General features: G+C 36.0%; 3 protein-coding genes across 3 annotated transcripts in view; 1 reads left to right on the forward strand and 2 right to left on the reverse strand.

Annotated features, from left to right (window-relative positions):
- Nucleotides 1-428: 428 nt before the first annotated feature.
- Nucleotides 429-2,806, reverse strand: LOC149904235 (mucolipin-3-like). The gene is made up of 2 exons (XM_090107779.1): nt 2,662-2,806; nt 429-2,566 (listed from the first exon to the last, which is right to left on the reverse strand). The coding sequence occupies exon 2, from the start codon at nt 2,556-2,558 to the stop codon at nt 753-755; it is 1,806 nt and encodes a 601-aa protein (XP_089963905.1). The 5' UTR covers nt 2,559-2,566; nt 2,662-2,806; the 3' UTR covers nt 429-752.
- Nucleotides 2,807-3,366: 560 nt separating this feature from the next.
- LOC149904236 (lipid droplet-regulating VLDL assembly factor AUP1-like) lies at nt 3,367-11,093 on the forward strand. Its single transcript, XM_090107891.1, has 8 exons — nt 3,367-3,548; nt 3,654-3,820; nt 5,375-5,487; nt 5,934-6,007; nt 6,559-6,692; nt 7,252-7,436; nt 9,686-9,836; nt 10,617-11,093. The coding sequence occupies exons 1-8, from the start codon at nt 3,511-3,513 to the stop codon at nt 10,886-10,888; spliced, it is 1,134 nt and encodes a 377-aa protein (XP_089964017.1). The 5' UTR covers nt 3,367-3,510; the 3' UTR covers nt 10,889-11,093.
- Nucleotides 11,094-14,735: 3,642 nt separating this feature from the next.
- The window catches only part of Prp16 (ATP-dependent RNA helicase l(1)G0007), a 165,994-nt gene continuing 156,490 nt past the window's right edge, over nt 14,736-24,239 (reverse strand). The window contains exons 17-21 of the mRNA XM_090108116.1: nt 17,521-17,692; nt 16,922-17,063; nt 16,372-16,532; nt 15,175-15,415; nt 14,736-14,965 (exon numbers count right to left, since the gene is read on the reverse strand). Of these exons, the coding sequence (XP_089964242.1) occupies nt 14,779-14,965; nt 15,175-15,415; nt 16,372-16,532; nt 16,922-17,063; nt 17,521-17,692 (903 nt within the window). The 3' untranslated portion in view covers nt 14,736-14,778. The remainder of the gene's footprint in view (nt 14,966-15,174; nt 15,416-16,371; nt 16,533-16,921; nt 17,064-17,520; nt 17,693-24,239) is intronic.

The raw sequence follows: 24,239 nt of genomic DNA on the forward strand, positions 1-24,239 counted from the left end.
TAATAAAACGATAGTGTTAAGATTACTTCATAGAGTAATATAATATATACGGGGATTACTTGCTCTGTGGTGTTAAGTAGGTCCACTATCAAGTCTTAATTATCTCATAAAATATATAGTTAATGGCTTATTTTAAAAAAATGCTGTTTTTATTAGTTATGTTATTATTTATGAGATTTCAATTTATAATAGGTTCTTATTATTTGAAGCAGATATTATAAACAATCATGGCAGGAAATATTGCCCACGAAATATTATACAAACATCTTGTGTCTTTATTTATTATGCGGTTTTTATAGGCAAGAAACAATACCTTGTTGCAAAGCCTAGGTCTTAGATCATTAAGTAAGCCCAGGTTCATAAATATAAACTACATGAGCAACATACTATACTATAAATACCAGTTTTGTTGTAAATAAGACAATAAATAATAAAGTAATTGCTATGCACATGCTTTATTGAGTATATTTCAAGGATTGATACATTGTGTAATCTTAATTGCAGTTTACAATATAAAATTATATTACAATGGTAAAGTTCATGCACTTTGCAACAATATAAAAATATCATTACAATAAAAACAACATCCACCTATCGTACATTAGAATCTTCGGTGGTTAATTATCATAACATTATTAAATTTAATAACAATAATTCTTAATTTGTGACAAAAATATACATCAGTACTGTTTAGTACGTATTTACAATGGCTACCAAATAACTTAAAAGCTAATTTTTTTAAATTACAGAGCCTATAATAAATTAAGAGTAGAGTTGCCACCTATTTTTGAGTATGCGCTTCTGTACACATTACAACAAAATAAAGAGTTCATGAAAGCATTTAAGGACGTCGAACTATGAGTTCTATATAAGCCAGACGAAACCTCCTCAAAATTAGCTTCCCCTATAAATTGCTGCAAATCACTCTTTGGGAATCCCTCTTTATAATATTGTTTTATCGTATCATACGCATCCATGATAACAGATATAAATAAACTGAGTACAACATATATGTACAAACTTATGAACGAATACAAATATACACGGCTAAACCACCACAACATTGGTGATTTTTTCGACATTATAGAGAATGTAGCAAACATATCATCACCATTTATTAATGAGAATAAACATTCGGATGTAGTCGCTAGTGATCTGAATTTCATATGATATGGCCCTAATATTAACCAGCCACAGAACATAAAACCAGCGTACAACAATAGAGCGCAGCATGAAAATCTGAATATTTTCGGAGCTGCCTTTTTGAGTGTAAGTATAACTACATTGTAAGTTTTGAAGAAACCTAAATATCTCAACACTCCAAACCATACAAGCAAATTACCTGTTCCTAAGAAAAGTGAACAGACATTCCATTGATCGTTGGTGAACTGATTTCTCTCTATTTGCTCCTTTATCGCTGAGCCCATGATGATAAGGATGTCATTAACAATGATCATAATGTACCATATATTCAAGAACTCCAATCGACCATCTAAACTTAGCTGCTTATTGTATGTGCGTAAGAAAAACTGTACTGTTAATTCTTTCAAAAGCTGCGCCCTGTAAATCGCTCGACTGCATAACAGAAGTGACGCGCTACAGATGAGTATGACAAAAATATTCAAAATACTTCGTAGTATCTGGTCAATTTGGTTGTCTGTGATGTACGCTTGATCACCTTTGCATATCAGCTTGAACGGTTCAGCCTCTAGGGCCAATGACATTTGCCCATCATGATCCACGTTGTCAAATACGATCGCTACATCGAACCGATAGCAATCTGGCGGAGTGATGGGCCCTGCGGCACGAAAATTGATTGTTTTTATAGAAAACATCAGCTCCGCTCGCACTAACGCTGCAAAGTTAATATCAAGTCCAGCTGCTTCTATATGTTGTTTAGACATAAATAACTCCCCTTCAGGTTTAGTAAAATTTATACAATTTGAAACGATTTCCGAATTGAACTCGTAACTTTCATTGAAACCGTTTATAATGCCCTTTTTATAGTTGTACACACAGAACACAGGGTCAGTCATATTGTTATCTTCGTTATCGTATGAATAAGGGCCAATAGCATTCGATAAATTAGCATAGCCATTGACTGCATAGTCCAATGTATTATAAAATTCATCTAATTTGTATACAGCTAGTGGCCCAGCTCCAGGCGGATAAGCATTAATTTCGCGAGTTGAATCCCATCCAAGCAAAAACAGGTGTGAGAAAGTTATACGATTATCCCAAGTATAATTTACGTGATTATATCTGTTATGGGCAAATAAACATAATTGGAGAGTTACCAACACAATTTTGATCACTTGTACGACGAATTTGTAAGGGAATTTACGTTTCGCTCGCCATTTCTCTATAGGATTCATGAAGAAAAATTGCAATTTACGCCTCATTTTTTCTTCTAGCTGGTGAATTTCTGCGGAAGTTGAAACTGACCGTGAAGCTAAACCTTCGTTGTTGCTACGGGCATTTGTAGCCGGCCTTGGAATTTTAAACTCTTCTTCTACGTCTGAAGACGTGTTATCCTCCGTAGAAACTATTGTCTCCATTGTGTAATCTGAAACATAAACAATGATCAGATGATTTCCAAACATCTGATTTATCCATTGTTTTTATTCGGTTCAATGATCAATTTGATTTAGTTTTACTTACGTATGTACTTCTTTTAATATTTAATAATATAAGGCCTGGATAATATAAATTTACGTCGTAAACAAGAGAAGAAACTAGACACTTAAGTTTCTACAGGAGAACTCATTGCGCAGAAACGAATGATAAATGATAATTCACGAATGACGATTGAGTATTGACAATTATTGACATTTGACAGACAAAGAAAATAATTGTGACCACAGAATATGATTGTGACTTTCCCCGTTTTCCAATTACAGAGCATAATGCGACTCAGTGCCGCACAATGCCGAATTATGCTGATGCTTAATTGGAACGTGAAACGCACCAGCAGGTTGCGCTATGTTCAGTGTTGAAAAAAAAATATTCAAGTAATATCCTCATTAATGTGTAAATAAAGTGGTATACATAATAATAATTACTAACGATAAATCGATTGCACGCAACAATTCACGCGCATTACTTTTTCTAGTGCTCGATTGTGAGAAGCGTTGCTGTAATTGGAACATTCAACGTTAAGCATTATGCCGCATAATGCGCTCTAGTGCTGTAATTGGAAAACGGGGTTTATGACTGTTATGATATTTGACTCAATCAATTACACAAAACACAGCTATGAAGCTGATGGAGTAATTTTAAATTATAAAAATGTTCTAAATAGAATAAATATTATTTGCTATAGTCTGTTTTGTCTTTGTTATCATGTCATATCTCATTGTGTCAAAGCTGTCACGTCAAAAGTGCAACTTGCAAGCATCACAAATCACATCAATTTTTTTCTATTATAAATTTTGCGATTTATGAATTTAATCAAGTAATATTGTTAATAATTAATAGGTGATATTAGTAATATAAATAAACATACTGAATATGGCTCTAACGGCGGAACAGCTTGTCAATGACGAAAGGTAGGATAGTGTTTGCAATTTTCAAGGGAAAGTTTGCCTGCCAAATGAATATTTCTAATAGATTAAAATTTTAATCAGGTGATAATTCTCGGCTTTAATTTACAGGTTTCGCGGCGATAATCCCATACAATTTTTGTTATATTTACCGTTTGGTTTACTTTTATTGTTGATAAGGATAGTATTAGCAGTGATTCTGTGGATTGCCTCTTTCATACTGCCTGATAAATCGGCTGCAAGGCAGTTGATATCAACATTAGCGTGCTTGACTTTTGGTAAGTTTATATTCTATTCATTAGAATTCATTGCAAATACAATTTTGTAACTATAAATCACCAATCTAAAACAATGGATGTGAAATTTGAGTGTACTACAGCTTACCTTGTTGCTCAATAACATATTGTAATACTGAAACCATTTAGTTAAGATTTAGCATTCAGATAGATTACTACATGGAATCACATTCATATATGAATCATTTTTTGCATGCTTTGCAGACTAAATTGAATTTTAGTTTTATAAAGCGTTTGCATGTCATGTGAGGAAAATGAACATGTTTATTGGTGAGGAAAATGAGGAATATTCATAATTTGTAACCTGAATCAACTGTATAATATGAAATGTCTGACTATAAATACATCAATCTAGTATAAAACACCTGTTACTACTTAACCCATTGACCACCGAGCGGCCCGATCGGGCCGAGACACAATAGATTTTCTATTGTGTCTGTGATCCGAGGACTGACGGATTAATGTGTATAGACTTGTAAGGTGTTTGGAATGTGAAACTTACACCTGATTTCCTAATTTAGTTAATTTGGCCTTATCTTTAGTTAAAAAAAGAGTGTGTGTGCTGAGCACACCTGTCAGAAGTGAAACTTCTTTGGCAAGTTTCAATGATACTAAGATTGTTGCCTTACTCCATGACATGACGGGATTCGGGGACCTGACCTTGAAATTTTACCCTCAACACGTCTAAAGAAATTTCACTTCAAAGAAAGAAAAAAAAATAATTTTAATTGTTTTAGAATTATATTACTATATACAGTGTCTACTCTGTAGTCTGTCTACTAAATATCACTTGCCATTTGTATGTCTCGCTACTATTTGTGAATGAATTAAAAAGTAACAACAATTATTAGTAACAAACATTTTTTCACACTTAATTTATGTGATACAAAGTTCACCGGGTCATCTAGTAGCAAAATTGGATATAATCAAAATGTATTTGATAACAAATCACTATCAATCATCCATATCTGATATTACAACAATTTTAATTGTGAAGGTAACAAAAACATTTGAATATGAATCGTTTTTATGGTACTGAATAGATTACATAAAATAGAGTATTGTGACTATTTTTCATACAATTTATTGGTCTTATGGTTAGGCGAAATTGTATTTCATCCAATCGAATGTCCTTGACTCCAATTTTTTGTTGCACACTTTGGAAACAAAAAGATGTGAACCAATTTTTTCCAAATGTTAATGTATTACAGTATAATTGACTAGAACTAAATATTTATAATATGTAAGTGCAATACATAATTATTAAAGTACACACCGGGAATCAAACCCAGGACCTGATGGATCTAAGCTCCCATGCTAACCTCTGTACTTTTCTGGGGCCATATTCACGATGTAAACTGACTGGAAAAAAGGTCACATAGGCCCCTGTATGGACAAGTACGTTATCAGCCTTCTGTGTCCTGGCATACCTGGTTTCCTTATGTTAGTCACGACTGGGAATCAAACCCAGAACCCCTTGGTTTCACATTCATGCGTTAAACATTTTTTTTACCAAGGAGGTGTTTTTTCTTGCAGGTGTCCAAATAAAGGTGACAGGCAGTAGAGATCCCAAATGCAGTGTTCTCGTCGCAAACTATGTGTCGTGTTTAGACTCGTTGGCGGCGTCTCACGCGCTTGGCAGTATCACTGTGAGTGTTCTCCTTTCGTATAGATTGTTCAAATAGCTGTGCCCTTCGGTTTTACCCGCATTGCTCCCCTCCTGTTGGTCTTAGCGAGATGATATATATAGCCTATAGCCTTCCTCGATAAATGTGCTATCTAACACCGAAAGAATTTTTCAAATCGGACCAGTAGTTCCTGAGATTAGCGCGTTCAAACAAAGAAACTCTTCAGCTTTATAATATTAAGTGTAAGTATAGATTAAACTTCAGTGTAAAGTCAATGAACTGAATAATTTTAATTTTCTAGTAATTTCTTGTGTCTGATTTAAATGCTTAAAGGGTGACTCAATGACTGGTAAAATTGTAAACATATTTATTACGCAATAAATATATTTGATTTTGATTTTATGGGAGTATATTTATACACTGACTGTAAATAAAATAAAAATTTATACGTATTTTTTTTATTTCAGTTAAGAAAATGGAAGGTGCCGCCATTTTTTGCCTCAACCTTGGGAATAAAGAATACATCACAGTTTGCTAGAAAGTAAGTTAATCTTATAATAAATTTATTAAACAATAAGGGAGATACGAGCGAGATATGTGCTTTTACAACTTTTATTGAATTTCATTATTTAATTTCTGAATAGAAAAAAAAATAATGCTTTTTTTTCACACACTTCAAAGATAATTAACTGAAACATAGTTTTCAACTGTTTTGCTAATCAGTCAATAATTTATGACTATACTAGTATACTTTGTTTGGGACTCACTGTCGTACATTAATTGTAAAACATAAATGGACAAATAAATTTATTTCGTTTTGTTTCATCAATAAACTTATTTTTATTTATTTTAATACTGGAGTATTTTTAACGTGATAACGTCTTATAATTCGATATAGCCGGCTGCACGCACGAAAAAACATGACTCATGCGGCGTTACCTCGCTCTGAGGCGTTCCATGTAAGACTTGAAGTGCAAGCGAGAGCGCGGAACGAGCGACAAAGAAGCACAATCGGACGTTGTCACGTTCAACTATCGTCAGTAAACCGACTTTACAGACAACCAATTTTTTATCTCAATATGTTCTCAACAGGCAACACTTCGCGGAGCACCCGGACAAGCCAGTGTTGCTACAACCGGAGGGCGGACCCACGAACGGCAAGGGCCTATTGAAGTTTACGGATTGGAGCTTACCGCTGCCTAATAGGGTGCAACCTATTGCTATAAGTGAGTTTTCTTTTTACAGTTTTTCTGTGGGAAATTTAATTTGGAATGTTTTCCGGTAGATTTGAAATTTATGACATAAAGGGTGCAAAAAAATATTATTAAATGAAAATTAATAGTAATTTTATGTAAGTTATTGCTCATAATTGAAAATTAAAAGGGATGTCTATTTTCAAATGATGGCAAACTGATTTCAAGCTCATCTATGAATACATAGTGGACAGCAATCACAATAACAAAAGATGTATTTTAAAATATTATTAATAACACAATATTGCGATTAGAAAGGGTCATTTAAAGAAAAAAAAAATGTGCGATATGTGATGTTGGTGTGATGTCACGTGTGATGTGTGTTGTATGATGTCACGTGTGATGTGTGATGTGGGATGTCACGATAGCTATTTTGTTTTGTAACGTGTATGCCCTGATGTCACACCGGCCGGCTGCGCGGTCACGTACTCTTGTCGTGTTGCGTTGCGTTTGTGTGATTGTGTATTTACATCTCTGGTGTGTGTGTGTGCAGCGGTGTGTATTGCCTGTCTGTATGTGTGTGTGTGTGCAGCGGTGGAGCGCGCGTTCACGCACCCGAGCTGCGCGCGCGCGGGCCGCTGGCGCGACGCGCTGTGGGCGCTGTGTGCCGCGCGCTCCGTGTACACGCTGCGCGCCCTGGCGCCGCTCGAGCGCCGCGGGGACTGCGAGCGCGTGTTCGCCGAGCGGCTGCGGCGCGCCATCGCCGCCGCGCTGCAGGTGAGTGGGCCAGCGTGGGCCACTGCCGGCTGGCCAGCGATATCATTCGACAAATTGACAGTTGAATGATAAATATACAATGCTCTTTACGACCGAAACATAAAGGGAGGATCCATAAATTACGTGCATCCATTATATACGAGATCGCGACGTAAGGCTGCACGCACCGAACTGGTAACGTCGTGTCACTGCTTATTAAAGTATCGCCATTATCATCAACAACCTTTGATTATCAAGACATTGACATCTCCCTATATACGCTACAGAGTTTTCAAATGCAACGAATCACTACATAGTATAAAACAAAGTTGCTTTTTCTGTCCCTATATCCCTATGTATGCTTAAATCTTTAAAACTACGCACCGGATTTTGATGCGGTTTTTTGTAATAGATAGAGTGATTCAAGAGGAAGGTTTTAATATAGGTATATAATAGGGATGTAACGATACATGATTTTGCCGATACGATACCGATACCGATATTTGTAGTAATGTATCGGCGATACCGATACCGATACCGATATCGATGGCTTGGTAGAAAAATAAATACAGTAAAAGTTCCTTATTCGCGGGGTATACGTTCCATAAATATGCCGCGAATACAGAAACCGTGAATACGGAATGGTAATTTATATGGGATTATAGGGGATACGTTCCTAGGTGACGATTGAGATTTTTTTCATGACGAAAGTTTCGACGAGTTTCGACTCGAAACTCGTTTCTCATTTTTTTTAGTTGACAATATAAACTAGGAAGAGTGCAGTAGACGTTACTCGAACACAATTTTTGTAACGAATGTGAAAGACGAAACAATAAAACACGCAAAGCGGCTTTTACTATAAACGGAACTACATTTAAAAATACACTTTATTTATTGAGTTATAAGGTTGCTTCCATTCTGTTTATTTACATTCTCAAAAACATCAATCGCGGCAAAGGCGGCTTGCGACAAAGGCGGCTTGTGTCAAAGGCCTCGGCGATATCATTTAACAACATAACATAAACTTTAGGCAAACTTGTAATAAGATCTATTTTACTTTCTTATTAGTCCATTTGACAAGGATATTGGGTTAGATACCTATTGGAATAATTTTATTATTATGTATGTACTTATTAAATCCGCGAATAAAAAAATTTTTAGTCGCGAATATAGAAATTGGGTCGCATTTTTTTAATCCGCGAATAGTGAAAACGCGAATAAAGGAAGCGCGAATAAGGAACTTTTACTGTAGTGAATTATGCATAAAAAGTTACCAACATTTAACAGAGACAACTGTTAATCGTATTCTTTTAAATAAAAATGCCAAATCAAAAAACAACAAAACCATTTATTTTAGTATTATTATTTTACGAAGTCAGTTAAACTTTAAGTAATACACATACAATCAGTACCTAATAAAAGTTTACTATATTGGTAGAGTTTTTTCAGAAAACAAAGTGCGCACGCGCGGGCGGCCTCCCGCATCGTTCATTGGGCGCGGATTTTTGAATTATTTGATATCAAAAAAATTGGTTGTTTGTAAAGTTGAAAAAAGGTTTACGATCGAGATGTTTACGTGATAACATAATGCAGTGGCAGCGCTCGAGATGAAACGGGAGATCGGTCCGTCTCTCTCTCGTTATACCTGCGATCGCGCTCGTGAGGTTTTGGTGTGACACAAGTTTATGAACATGTCACCCGACTAAAACGATTTTAAAAACGTTATCACGTTAAAAATTAAAAACATTCAAAATTATTTATTTCTTTCCTTTACATAAACAAATTTGTGATTGGAACACTCCTAGTAAGCAAATAAAATGCTTGTGTCAGGAGGTTCCGCTCTTCCATAACACTATTACAGAAACAGAAATAAAACAATATGAATGAATACAATGCAAAAAAATAAAAGAAAAGAAAGAATTTAATAAAAAAATATCGGTATCGGTTGATTTATTATCGGCGATACCGATATATCGGCTTGCCGATATATCGGCCGATATATCGGTATCAGTATCGGTATCGTTACATCCCTAGTATATAATAAAGGTATATAATAAAGGTATATAATTTATTTGGTTTTAGACAAAGCGGGCGAAGCCGCGGGCGGAAAGCTAGTATCAGTATAAAACTATTCTAAGATCAAATGAGAAAAAAAACATTCAATTGTGAACTTATCCACTTCTAATTTTTCTAATTTTTACTACTCTGCCACTATAAAAAACACGCATAGCCACTAAAATAAAAATACAAAAACAATATATCCCCAACAGATAGAAGCAACCGACTTCACCTGGGACGACATCCGCTCGCCCCGCCCCCCGCCCCGCCCCCTCGCCCCACACAACGAGCGGGCGAGGTTGGCGCGGCAAGTGAAGGAAGTGCTGCCTAATGTGCCGATACAGGATATTATGAGGGATCTTGGTGAGTTTAATGGTACAAAAAAAATATAGTTAAAAAGGTGTTGCACGCCGAGAGTGCCGGCAAAAGTGAAAACTTGATTATTAACGTTGAGCATGTTTGATATCCATCCGTCTTAACTCTTACGCTTTTTCGATCAGGTCACGTGTCCTGACGCGAGTTTAAGATTTTATACCCATTACAGAAAAAGTGCTGAACGCCGCTAAAGAAGTTTTCACTTCAAAAAAATATTGTCAATAGGGAAGCACTTGACCACAATCTCGCTTGATGTTAAACTAAGATGTTTATGATTATACAGAAGACCCGTTCAATCTACACTTCAAAAAATTTATTCTTAAAAAAAAAACTAAAAGCACGCTTAACCTCATGGAACTGTAAAAAGTACTGTAAATGTAAAAAGTTTGAATTAAATCTGTCCGTTTAAAGTGGATCAAAATAGAATGTAAAGAAGTCGGTGGCATACAATCATATGAATATCATCAGGTGCAATAAAAGCGTTAAAAAAGCATTTGATTTTTTCCATTATACACGTTTGTCTTGTAAATAGAGATAGAGTCAAAATATTTTAATCAGTTTAGCTCGGTATCCATTTTTAAATATAATATAGAAGAATTAATTGGTATTTCACATCATATAACTCATGATAAGACATACTTAATCCATAAATATAATTGCTAGGTATCAATTACTACATATTAAAGAAAAAAATTATTTTAATCTCACTCATAGTAAACTTTCCATATTATAAATCAGACAATGATGTTATTTATTTATATTTTTCAGCGAAAACACGAAGCGTCGACGTGACAATAACAAACTTCCTAGAAGGCATCACTCCGTACACGCCCGAGCCTCCGTCCGCGTCGGGAATCGAACCGCAACCTTCCACCTCACAGGCTCAACCGAAATACGTAACCCCTGCACCAACGGGCGTTTTCCCCAAAACGGCTAAAGAGAGACAGATGAGTTACCAAGAAAGGAAAGCTCAGATGATCGCAGAAGCGAGACAGCGATACATCGAGAAACATGGACTCCACGTGGCGTTGAATTGTTAATGAAAATAAATATAAATAACTATTTTTTTTTCAATTGGTGTTGTGTAATTTCAATGGGCGAATAAACGCGGCGTTTTTTGTAAAAGCTCCAAAAACGCCAGTATGTCCGGAATTCGGACGCCGCGTTTTTCGCATTTTACTAAATTCGGGTCCTGTCGTAATGACATTTAAAGTCTTCACATACTCGTTTATTTTTAGCTTCATATTGTTAATTAAAGTAAGGGAATTTTTCAAAGTTAAAATAAATGAAAATTATCAACGAAAATGATTTAGGTAATAATTGGATGTAGTTATCAAAATTAAAAAGTCTTAATTTGGAAGTGACAACATTTTTAGTAACTGTTAGTGCGTCTAGACTCAAATATATCTTTATAAATATTTGATTTAACACGTTCGCGGACAGTAACGACCACCGGCGTCTAGACAGCTAAAAGTGATACGACAGTACGTCCGTCGACGTATCAGTTTTTACTTGCATAAAATCAGTACGCCAAACGACGAGCGATTTTTCATACTATCATAAAGAACGGCATGTTGTACTGTCATCACAGGTATAATTACGACTTTTGTACTGTCACTGCATTATTTACAAAAATTCGTCAAAGGAAGGTACTTCCACGCATACATTCATATTTTTTTACCCCTCTCCCCGCGCACACTACGCCCGTGGGCGTCATGTTTGCATACGGTTAGTCGAGTACTGCGCCGCTGCGGTGATCCCGCGTGCCGCGTGTGAATTGTTGTTTAGAAATTGAGTATTTTGTTTCCAACGTAATTTAATTGTTTTACTCATACTGGATGTACTAATTCAAGTCTAGTTGCTTATGTAAACAACATATTTATGTTGCTATTGTTTGTTATGAACACGATTTTGTTGAACTAAATTTGTAACGAATATTTTTGCAAATGGCGTCTCGAGACTCGTTCGAAAAAGAACAAAAACGTCTTCAAGACCTGTTTGATGCAGCGTCTACCCCTGAATCGAGTCCATACCCATTTGCTGATGATGGTGACTATGAATCTGACGCTGAGTACTTACGACGTTTACGCCTATATCCGTTCTGTCATATCATATGGTTTTTTAACCATGTGTTGTAACACTACGCCCCTGGGCAATGTATGAAAAAAAGTAGTGTCTCAGTAGCTGCAACCTGTAAACCAGTACTGTCCGCGAACGTGTTAAAGACAATAAAATGGTGTTCGAAATGCCAAAAATGTTATTTTCCACATTTAGTTCAAAGTTTAACAGATACATTATTTTTCTAATAAAATATTGAAAACATCGTAAATTATTTTCAATCATTGATTTTTTAAATGTTTAAACATTATTGTTTATTTTTTCTATTTATTTTGGGAGATTTTAATAGGAAATACTTGGCAACACTGATGTAAAATACGTATAAAAAAGCACCCATATTCTTTATGTAATAAAAATATATTAGAGATAGTTATGATAATAATATTATAATTAATGTCTTTGACACATAGATTATATCATAAATTTATATTTTATTATAGCGTGTATAGTAATACAATACTTTAGTATATTTCACGTAAGAAGTTACGTCGATCTCTAATTCGGTTCTTACTGTAGTTAGTCAAAACATTTTTTCCTTATAGATATAGGTTTTATTAATTTTCCCAAATTTTCCACATTTCGCCAATTAATCGCCATAGTCATAAGTTTTCCAACGTTTTAATGCTTAGTTTGTTCTGTTTAAAGGTTCGTAAGGTATTTGCAATTATAATGTTAAATGGAAGCCAACTAGATCAATAATTATTGTATATGATAGTAAAACTAACGCAGAATTAAATATTAATGTAAATAAGGTATTGGCTACTTATTTTTAATGTAAATAAATACTGTTCGAAATACACGTGATTTTAAAATATTATTATACATACATTATATTTTGAAAGTTTTTGCATATTTTGTAACTGCCAAGTTGCTTCCATTCAAGTTATTCGTTTATCTTTGTAATAATTTAGTCGTTATAAATAAATAAAACTTTTTTTTGTTCCCACTTGTGTCTTTATTTTTTCATTTTACCTTGACTACAACCCTATATTTGGAACAGGAAATATTTAGAAATAAAATTTTTTTAACGGATTTTAAACGCAATTTATTCGAATGATAAATAAATCGCGTTTAAAATCCGTTAAAAAATCATTAATTTCTAAATGTAGGTATACTACTCGCGTAAAATCAAACACTAGAAAATACAAGAAATATTTATTTGTATGTCACCAACAAAATCAAAAACTTCTCAATAGACCAATCTGTAGTTCAAGCCGGACGAAGCGGGTGATATTTAATTTCAAGGAAAGTGCATACAAAAATAAATGACACAAACTTTGAATCTATAGTCTGAGTTAACTTATTCGCAAGAAAGCACGATTCACCAATCAATGCAAAAGAAAATGTACCCTATGATTTACTAAAATAAATAAAAATAAAATAACATTTATTTGCCAAAAACATGGTACAGAGAGGTGTGAAAAGATAATTGTTCAACATGTTTCGCTTTGTATAATGCATGCAAATATATGCGTAAAACAGATAGGTACTAAATCTAATACACTACACATGCATATTATATAATCGATTTAACAATTATCATAAATAAACTAACCTAGCATTCGGGCAATGAAACTAATGGGAGTAAATTTGACTGTTTGACCCAAAAGTTAAAATAGCTGCCAACTGATTGTATTGCACAATCACAATAAGCATACACGATTTAAATAGAGGATGAAGATTCAGTATGTTCAATAAAAAAAAAAAAAATTGAGGACATCCAGATTCTGCATTTGGGAACCTAAAACTGCATTAAAAATTGTAATTTGTCCATTTCCCTTACCCACAAATCACATTGATGGATTACTGAATGAATTCAAGTGAAATTCCGAATTGAAACATTTTTCAAACAAACATTCAACCAAACTTCTAAATGTTTTTCGAATAGTGAAAATACAGAGAGAAATGCATTATTTCAGCGTGAAGCTTTAGTTGCTCGATTGAAATCATCACAGCTTAGATCTGGAGCAAGAGCATTGTTTTCATTCAGTGTTGTTTTTTAGAACAATGCATAAAATCTTTTCGAGTGCACTAAGAACAACGAAATAATGCTCTACGCCTGTTTACACTAAAATAATTTGACATAGTGGGGTTAGAATGAGACTTCGATCGCTTGATCTAAATGCACCGCAATATCATATAGAGGTAGTGTACGCATTGAATGATTATATATTTTTATATCTACATATTTGTTTTATCAGTCCGAGTCAACAAAAATTACTAGTGCACAATACCTATTTTACCTTTAGTTAGGTTTGATTTGGCATGATTATTGATGTATAATTTGCAAAACAATTAAAAGTGGGTCCAAGTATGTCCTGCGGCACGCCAAACATTATCGTAAGTATACCATCACTGGATTCTAAATTTAACTACATTTTTCATATTCATTCAATAAGTAAAATTCAGTATTCAGTACGAAGCGTACCGTACCGTAGTGTTAAGTGTAGTGTTGCGTTGTGTAGTGTAATGCAGGGAAGTGTCAATACACTGTAGCGTAGTGTATTTTGATTTGGCATAATATTTTATTTATGTACATTTGAAGATGATTGGGTCAAAATACACTGCGGCACACCAAAGTTCTCATTCTTTGTGAAGAACTTGTGAAGAACTTTATCAATGATATAACTTTTTATCACATATTTATTCAGTACGTAAAATAAAGTTTGTTAAAATCTATCATGGTTTCAACTGTCTGCAGAGTAGCTATAGAAACTGTTTCAAATGTCTTAGTCCAGAGGTACAGGTATGAACAAAATAAAAAGCAAATTTATTTCAGATATTTATTAAATTCCTTGAACAGATTACAAAATCACAAGCCTAATCTATGCGGTGTCCGTTTCGGCGTATTTAGCCCCGGAGTAGCGATCTCTTGTTTAACTGGAACATCTTGGTCCTTCTTTTTCTTGTCTTCCGCCATCTTCTGTTCTGCTTGTTTCATTTCTTCTTCCATCCGCTGTAAGTGAACCGCTGCTTCTTTACGCTTGTCGCGATTTGTTCTGGAAAATAGTTTTCAGTTAGTGCATTTTTTTGTGGTACACAAGTTGTAAGGTGAATCTGTTTTTACATTTTCAAGTTTAGATGGTTTATATTATTGAAGTAAGCTATTTTTGATCTTTATTTATCAATTTTTTCTTTGGCTGTTTTATTCAGGAGGGTTTTAGAAATCGGTGATGCAGTTTAATCCAGATTTTTAGCAAATACTCACTTGCCAGTCTCCTTGACCGAGAAGAACATTGGGCCAAGCTCGGCCAACCACCTCCCGTCGACCGCGGTCACACAGTGCATGTACTCCCGGCTGGTCATCATGAGCTCGTGGTAGACCACGTAGTCGGGCGAGGAGCCGAGGCCGAAGAGCGCGGAGGTCGGGTGCAGGTGGCACGGCATGCCCGTGCGGCAGTTCACGTATTCACCTATGCCCTTCAGTCGGGCCGCTTGTTGGAAGTACGCTGTAAGGAAGGATTTTAACATTTTATCAAGTGGATTATTATGGTACTTTTATTGAAGTGAAAACTTCTTTAGCGGCGTTGGTATAAAATCTTAAACTCGCGTCAGGACACGTGGCCTGATCGAAAAAGCGTAAGACGGATTTTTTTTTAGCCCTTATATTCCATGCGTAAGACGGATACCATTTCAAAATATCAAACATGCTCAACGTTAATAATCAAGTTTTCACTTTTGCCGGCACTCCCCCAGTGCAACCCGTCTTTTTTTTAATAATGCTGGTCCGTTTAGCTCGAGCCGCTTGTGTACGCTGCGGGGGAATAAGGTTTTTTTTTTATATTATCAATTGAATAAAAGTTCCTTAAATATTAATAACGAGGCTTTAAATTACGTCGCATGTTGGAATTACGCTGCAAGGAAAGGTTTTAACATTGAGGAGGAATAAGGAACTTTTAATAACGATGATTAATTATAACTACACCGCTTGTTGGAAGTACACTGGAGGGGGGGGGGGAATAAATTAAAATAGTTAATATTGTCAACTGAACATTTAGTTTCCATGCCGTATAATTTTAATATGGAAAATGAATTAATTATATTAGAACACGTAAAAATAGAATCGTGGTGTAATGTGGCGTAATGTAACGTAGCGTAGTATAGCGTAGTGTCGTGTAGCGTAAAACAGTGTAGCAAGGCGTATCGTAGTGTAACGTAGGGTAGTGTAGCGTAGTGTAACGTAGCGTAATGTAGCGTAGTGAGGTGTAGCGTAGTGTAGAGCAGCATAGTGTACTGTAGCAAAGCGTAGTGCAGTTTAGCATAGTGTAGCGAAGCGTAGTTTAGTGTAGTGTAGCGAAGTGTAGTGTAGCGGCAGCATAGTGTAGTGAAGTATAGCGTACTGAAAGGTAGCGTGGTGTAGTGCAACATAGTATAGTGTAATGTGTGTAGTGTAAGTGTTACTCACCGGAACAGATACACTTTCGCACGGTGTCCCAATCAGTGCCGCACGAGAGCAGCGGCAGGCGCTGTTGTTGCATAATATCACGTAATTGTTGACGAACTTCGCGCACTTTGCGCATTGCTTTTGCGTGAACGAAGTGTTCTGTGCACCATGAGCTTGAGTAGCTGTAAAAAGACATAAAATAGGTGCTTTATAGTAAGACAATAACTTGAAGAAGGTTAAGAACGTTAATAGGTTTAGATCGTGGTCAAACCAAAGATAATACCCGACAGTGTTTTTTGACAAAATTTTACGAAACATTAAAAATTCCGGACATATAGACAGTTTTCATGAAAATTTCTCACCGCGTATCTATTCCCACATCGAGTATTTGAAGAAATTAGAGGACACTATTACAATAAACAAAAATTTGAGACAAAAATTACTCAGATCACAAAAAATTAAGGAAATATAAAATTTATTTTTTAACTTGACAGAACAATACAGCAATCATGTCACCAAATTTTCAAAAAAATATAATATTTTTATCCTAAACAAAGAACAATAAACTCACTTATTACTCTTCCACTGGTTATAAAGATGCAGTAGCGTGAGATGATCAGACTCCGGCACTTGGAACTTTTCCTTCACAGCATCCGCTTCCTCCTCTCTACCTTGAGGTCGGTAGAATACGGATGGCACTGATAGCATTGATACTGTAAGAAAATAATATATCAGAGAGAGAGTATAATTTTTTCTTGTAAATTTCCAGAATTGTATAAATCTATAATCTAAATGTTTTTAAATTGGATGTAAGAAAATATTCTCTAAAGAGATAGAACAGAACTATAACAACTTCAAAAGTCATGGAAAATTACCTATAAAATTCCAACAAGAACTAAATAAAAACATTTAAAAATAACAAGTTGGTTAGAAAACGTAAAAAGCAGATCAAAAAACATACAATACAATACAATACAAAATTCTTTATTTAACACACACATACAGAAGAAAAGGAAAGAAAAGAAAAAAACATATAAGACAGATACAACGTGTTAAATAGGCAGCCTTATCGCTTTCAAGCGATCTCTGCCAAGCAACCTTTGGATAGGATTTGTAAATAAATTGTACATAAATTAAGACACAATAAACAACAGGAAAATATCTTCTTACCAATAATCAATACTTCAGCACTGCACCCCATTTCGGCGGCTACAATGAGCAAGTGGCACTGGGGGGGGTCCAGTGGGAACTCCGCCATTTGTCGCCCCAGTGGGGTCAACGCCCCCGTGCCATCTAACGCGCCAAGAATCCAAAGCTGATACATGGAGTTTAGGATTGTGTCCTGCAAACAATTTGGTTCAGCTATAGAAAATGAAAGTTTTTATTAGGACAAGGATTCATGAAAGCGCCTTGGAGAGCATTGGGACACGACGTAATACAATACAATACAATACACTACAACAATAGAGAATGGTCAAATAAATAACAAGAGGCAATGTAAGGCTTCAGAGCTTTGAACGTGGCCACTTACTTAAAACATTAAAAAGTGCATTTTGCAGTTGCAAGAACGTGGAGACTAACTTAAAATATTAATTATTGCATTTTGTAGTAGACTTACTTAAAATACAGATGAGTGCACTCTGCAGCTACAGGAACGTTCAGACTTACTTAAAATACAGATGAGTGCATTCTGCAGCTACAGGAACGTGAAGACTTACTTAAAATGCAGATGAGTGCATTCTGCAGCTATAGGAACGTTCAGACTTACTTAAAATACACATGAGTGCATTCTGCAGCTGCAGGAACGTTCAGACTTACTTAAAATACAAATGAGTGCATTCTGCAGCTACAGGAACGTTCAGACTTACTTAAAATACAGATGAGTGCATTCTGCAGCTACAGGAACGTGAAAACTTACTTAAAATATTAATAAGTGCATTTTGCAGCTGCAGGAACGTGGAAACTTACTTAAAACATTAATTAGTGCATTCTGCAGCTACAGGATCGTGGTGACTTACTTAAGATACACATGAGTGCATTCTGCAGCTACAGGAACGTTCAGACTTACTTAAAATACAGATGAATGCATTCTGCAGCTACAGGAACGTGAAAACTTACTTAAAATATTAATAAGTGCATTTTGCAGCTACAAGAACGTGGGAACTTACTTAAAACATTAATGAGTGCATTCTGCAGCTGCAGGAACGTGGAAACTAACTTAAAACATTAATTAGTGCATTCTGCAGCTACAGGAACGTGAAAACTTACTTAAAATGCAGATGAGTGCATTCTGCAGGTACAGGAACGTTCAGACTTACTTAAAATACAGATGTGTGCATTCTGAAGCTACAGGAACGATCAGACTTACTTAAAATACAGATGAATGCATTCTGCAGCTACAGGAACGTGAAAACTTACTTAAAATAATAATAAGTGCATTTTGCAGCTGCAGGAACGTGGAAACTTACTTAAAACATTAATTAGTGCATTCTGCAGCTACAGGATAGTGGTGACTTACTTAAGATACACATGAGTGCATTCTGCAGCTGCAGGAACGTTCAGACTTACTTTAAACATTAATTAGTGCATTCTTCAGCGACAGGAACGTGAAAACTTACTTAAAATGCAGATGAGTGCATTCTGCAACTACAGGAACGTGGGAACTTACTTAAAATACAGATGAGTGCATTCTGCAGTTGCAGGAACGTGGAAACTAACTTAAAACATTAATTAGTGTATTCTGCAGCTACAGAAACGTGGAGACTTACTTTAAATACAGATGAGTGCATTCTGCAGCTGCAGGAACGTGGAAACTTACTAAAAACATTAATTTGTGCATTCTGCAGCTACAGGAACGTTCAGTCTTACTTTAAACATTAATTAGTGCATTCTGCAGCTACAGGAACGTTCAGACTTACTTAAAATACAGATGAGTGCATTCTGCAGCTACAGGAACGTGAAAACTTACTCATAATGCAGATGAGTGCATTCTGCAGCTATAGGAACGTTCAGACTTACTTAAAATACAGATGAGTGCATTCTGCAGCTACATGGACGTGGAGACTTACTTTAAACATTAATTAGTGCATTCTGCAGCTATAGGAACGTTCAGACTTACTTAAAATACAGATGAGTGCATTCTGCAGCTACAGGAACGTGAGAACTTACTTAAGATACACATGAGTGCATTCTGCAGCTGCAGGAACGTGGAAACTAACTTTAAACATTAATTAGTGCATTCTGCAGTTACAGGAACGTGAAAACTTACTTAAAATGCAGATGAGTGCATTCTGCAGCTATAGGAACGTTCAGACTTACTTAAAATACAGATGAGTGCATTCTGCAGCTACAGGAACGTGAAAACTTACTTAAAATGCAGATGAGTGCATTCTGCAGCTAAAGGAACGTTCAGACTTACTTAAAATACAGATAAGTGCATTCTGCAGCTGCAGGAACGTGGAAACTTACTAAAAACATTAATTTGTGCATTCTGCAGCGACAGGAACGTTCAGACTTACTTTAAACATTAATTAGTGCATTCTGCAGCTACAGGAACGTTAAGACTTACTTAAAATACACATGAGTGCATTCTGCAGCTATAGGAACGTTCAGACTAACTTTAAATACAGATGAGTGCATTCTGCAGCTACAGGAACGTGGAGACTTACTTTTAACATTAATTAGTGCATTCTGCAGCTATAGGAACGTTCAGACTTACTTTAAATACAGATGAGTGCATTCTGCAGCTACAGGAACGTGGGAACTTACTTAAAATACACATGAGTGCATTCTGCACCTGCAGGAACGTGGAAACTAACTTAAAACATTAATTAGTGCATTCTGCAGCTACAGGAACGTGAAAACTTACTTAAAATGCAGATGAGTGCATTCTGCAGGTACAGGAACGTTCAGACTTACATAAAATACAGATGTGTGCATTCTGAAGCTACAGGAACGTGGAGACATACTTAAAATACAGATGAGTGCATTCTGCAGCTGCAGGAACGTGGAAACTAACTTAAAACATTAATTAGTGCATTCTGCAGCTACAGGAACGTGAAAACTTACTTAAAATGCAGATGAGTGCATTCTGCAGCTAAAGGAACGTGAAAACTTACTAAAAATATTAATAAGTGTATTCTGCAGCTGCAGGAACGTGGAAACTTACTTAAAACATTAATGAGTGCATTCTGCAGCTACAGAAACGTGGAGACTTACTTTAAATAGAGATGAGTGCATTCTGCAGCTGCAGGAACGTGGAAACTTACTTAAAACATTAATTTGTGCATTCTGCAGCTACAGGAACGTTCAGACTAACTTTAAACATTAATTAGTGCATTCTGCAGCTACAGGAACGTTAAGACTTACTTAAAATACAGATGAGTGCATTCTGCAGCTATAGGAACGTTCAGACTTACTTAAAATACAGATGAGTGCATTCTGCAGCTACCTGGACGTGGAGACTTACTTTAAACATTAATTAGTGCATTCTGCAGCTATAGGAACGTTCAGACTTACTTAAAATACAGATGAGTGCATTCTGCAGCTGCAGGAAGGTGGAAACTTACTAAAAACATTAATTTGTGCATTCTGCAGCTACAGGAACGTTCAGACTTACTTAAAATACACATGTATGCATTCTGCAGCTACAGGAACGTTCAGACTTACTTAAAATACACATGAGTGCATTTTGCAGCTACAGGAACGTGGAGACTTACTTTTAACATTAATTAGTGCATTCTGCAGCTAAAGGAACGTTCAGACTTACTTAAAAACACATGAGTGCATTCTGCAGCTATAGGAACGTTCAGACTAACTTTAAATACAGATGAGTGCATTCTGCAGCTACAGGAACGTGGAGACTTACTTTTAACATTAATTAGTGCATTCTGCAGCTAAAGGAACGTTCAGACTTACTTTAAATACAGATGAGTGCATTCTGCAGCTACAGGAACGTGGGAACTTACTTAAAATACACATTAGTGCATTCTGCAGCTGCAGAAACGTGGAAACTAACTTAAAACATTAATAAGTGCATTCTGCTGCTACAGGAACGTGAAAACTTACTTAAAATGCAGATGAGTGCATTCTGCAGGTACAGGAACGTTCAGACTTACATAAAATACAGATGTGTGCATTCTGAAGCTACAGGAACGTGGAGACTTACTTAAAATACACATGAGTGCATTCTGCAGCTGCAGGAACGTGGAAACTAACTTAAAACATTAATGAGTGCATTCTGCAGCTACAGAAACGTGGAGACTTACTTTAAATAGAGATGAGTGCATTCTGCAGCTGCAGGAACGTGGAAACTTACTAAAAACATTAATTTGTGCATTCTGCAGCTACAGGAACGTTCAGACTAACTTTAAACATTAATTAGTGCATTCTGCAGCTACAGGAACGTTAAGACTTACTTAAAATACAGATGAGTGCATTCTGCAGCTATAGGAACGTTCAGACTTACTTAAAATACAGATGAGTGCATTCTGCAGCTACCTGGACGTGGAGACTTACTTTAAACATTTATTAGTGCATTCTGCAGCTATAGGAACGTTGAGACTTACTTAAAATACAGATGAGTGCATTCTGCAGCTGCAGGAACGTGGAAACTTACTAAAAACATTAATTTGTGCATTCTGCAGCTACAGGAACGTTCAGACTTACTTAAAATACACATGAGTGCATTCTGCAGCTACAGGAACGTGGAGACTTACTTAAAATACACATGAGTGCATTCTGCAGCTGCAGGAACGTGGAAACTAACTTAAAACATAAATTAGTGCATTCTGCAGCTAAAGGAACGTGAAAACTTACTTAAAATGCAGATGAGTGCATTCTGCAGCTATAGGAACGTTCAGACTTACTTTAAATACAGATGAGTGCATTCTACAGCTACTGGAACGTGAAAACTTACTAAAAATATTAATAAGTGCATTCTGCAGCTGCAGGAACGTGGAAACTTACTTAAAACATTAATTTGTGCATTCTGCAGCTACAGGAACGTGGAAACTTACTTAAAACATTAATTTGTTCATTCTGCAGCTACAGGAACGTTCAGACTTAATTAAAATACAGATGAGTGCATTCTGCAGCTACAGGAACGTTTAGACTTACTTAAAATACAGATGAGTGCATTCTGCAGGTACAGGAACGTTCAGAGTTACTCAAAATACACATGAGTGCATTCTGCAGCTATAGCAACGTTCAGACTTACTTAAAATACAGATGAGTGCATTCTGCAGCTACAGGAACGTGGAGACTTACTTTAAGCATTAATAAGTGCATTCTGCAGCTATAGGAACGTTCAGACTTACTTAAAATGCAGATGAGTGCATTCTGCAGGTACAGGAACATTCAGACTTACTTAAAATACACATGAGTGCATTCTGCAGCTATAGGAACGTTCAGACTTACTTTAAACATTAATTAGTGCATTCTGCAGCTGCAGGAACGTGGAAACTTAATTAAAACATTAATTTGTGCATTCTGCAGCTACAGGAACGTGGAAACTTACTTAAAACATTAATTTGCTCATTCTGCAGCTACAGGAACGTTCAGACTTACTTAAAATACAGATGAGTGCATTCTGCAGCTACAGGAACGTTTAGACTTACTTAAAATACAGATAAGTGCATTCTGCAGCTACAGGAACGTGGGACCTTACTTAAAATACACATGAGTGCATTCTGCAGCTGCAGGAACGTGGAAACTAACTTAAAACATTAATTAGTGCATTCTGCAGCTACAGGATAGTGGTGACTTACTTAAGATACACATGAGTGCATTCTGCAGCTGCAGGAACGTTCAGACTTACTTTAAACATTAATTAGTGCATTCTTCAGCGACAGGAACGTGAAAACTTACTTAAAATGCAGATGAGTGCATTCTGCAACTACAGGAACGTGGGAACTTACTTAAAATACAGATGAGTGCATTCTGCAGTTGCAGGAACGTGGAAACTAACTTAAAACATTAATTAGTGCATTCTGCAGCTACAGAAACGTGGAGACTTACTTTAAATACAGATGAGTGCATTCTGCAGCTGCAGGAACGTGGAAACTTACTAAAAACATTAATTTGTGCATTCTGCAGCTACCGGAACGTTCAGACTTACTTTATACATTAATGAGTGCATTCTGCAGCTACAGAAACGTGGAGACTTACTTTAAATACAGATGAGTGCATTCTGCAGCTGCAGGAACGTGGAAACTTACTAAAACATTAATTTGTGCATTCTGCAGCTACAGGAACGTTCAGACTTACTTTAAACATTAATTAGTGCATTCTGCAGCTACAGGAACGTTCAGACTTACTTAAAATACAGATGAGTGCATTCTGCAGCTACAGGAACGTGAAAACTTACTCATAATGCAGATGAGTGCATTCTGCAGCTATAGGAACGTTCAGACTTACTTAAAATACAGATGAGTGCATTCTGCAGCTACATGGACGTGGAGACTTACTTTAAACATTAATTAGTGCATTCTGCAGCTATAGGAACGTTCAGACTTACTTAAAATACAGATGAGTGCATTCTGCAGCTACAGGAACGTGAGAACTTACTTAAAATACACATGAGTGCATTCTGCAGCTGCAGGAACGTGGAAACTAACTTTAAACATTAATTAGTGCATTCTGCAGTTACAGGAACGTGAAAACTTACTTAAAATGCAGATGAGTGCATTCTGCAGCTATAGGAACGTTCAGACTTACTTAAAATACAGATGAGTGCATTCTGCAGCTACAGGAACGTGAAAACTTACTTAAAATGCAGATGAGTGCATTCTGCAGCTAAAGGAACGTTCAGACTTACTTAAAATACAGATAAGTGCATTCTGCAGCTGCAGGAACGTGGAAACTTACTAAAAACATTAATTTGTGCATTC

Source organism: Colias eurytheme, chromosome 12, assembly GCF_061535395.1.
Source record: "Colias eurytheme isolate Ceu_HAF_F1 chromosome 12, ilColEury1 Martin Lab GWU primary, whole genome shotgun sequence".
NCBI lineage: Eukaryota > Metazoa > Arthropoda > Insecta > Lepidoptera > Pieridae > Colias > Colias eurytheme.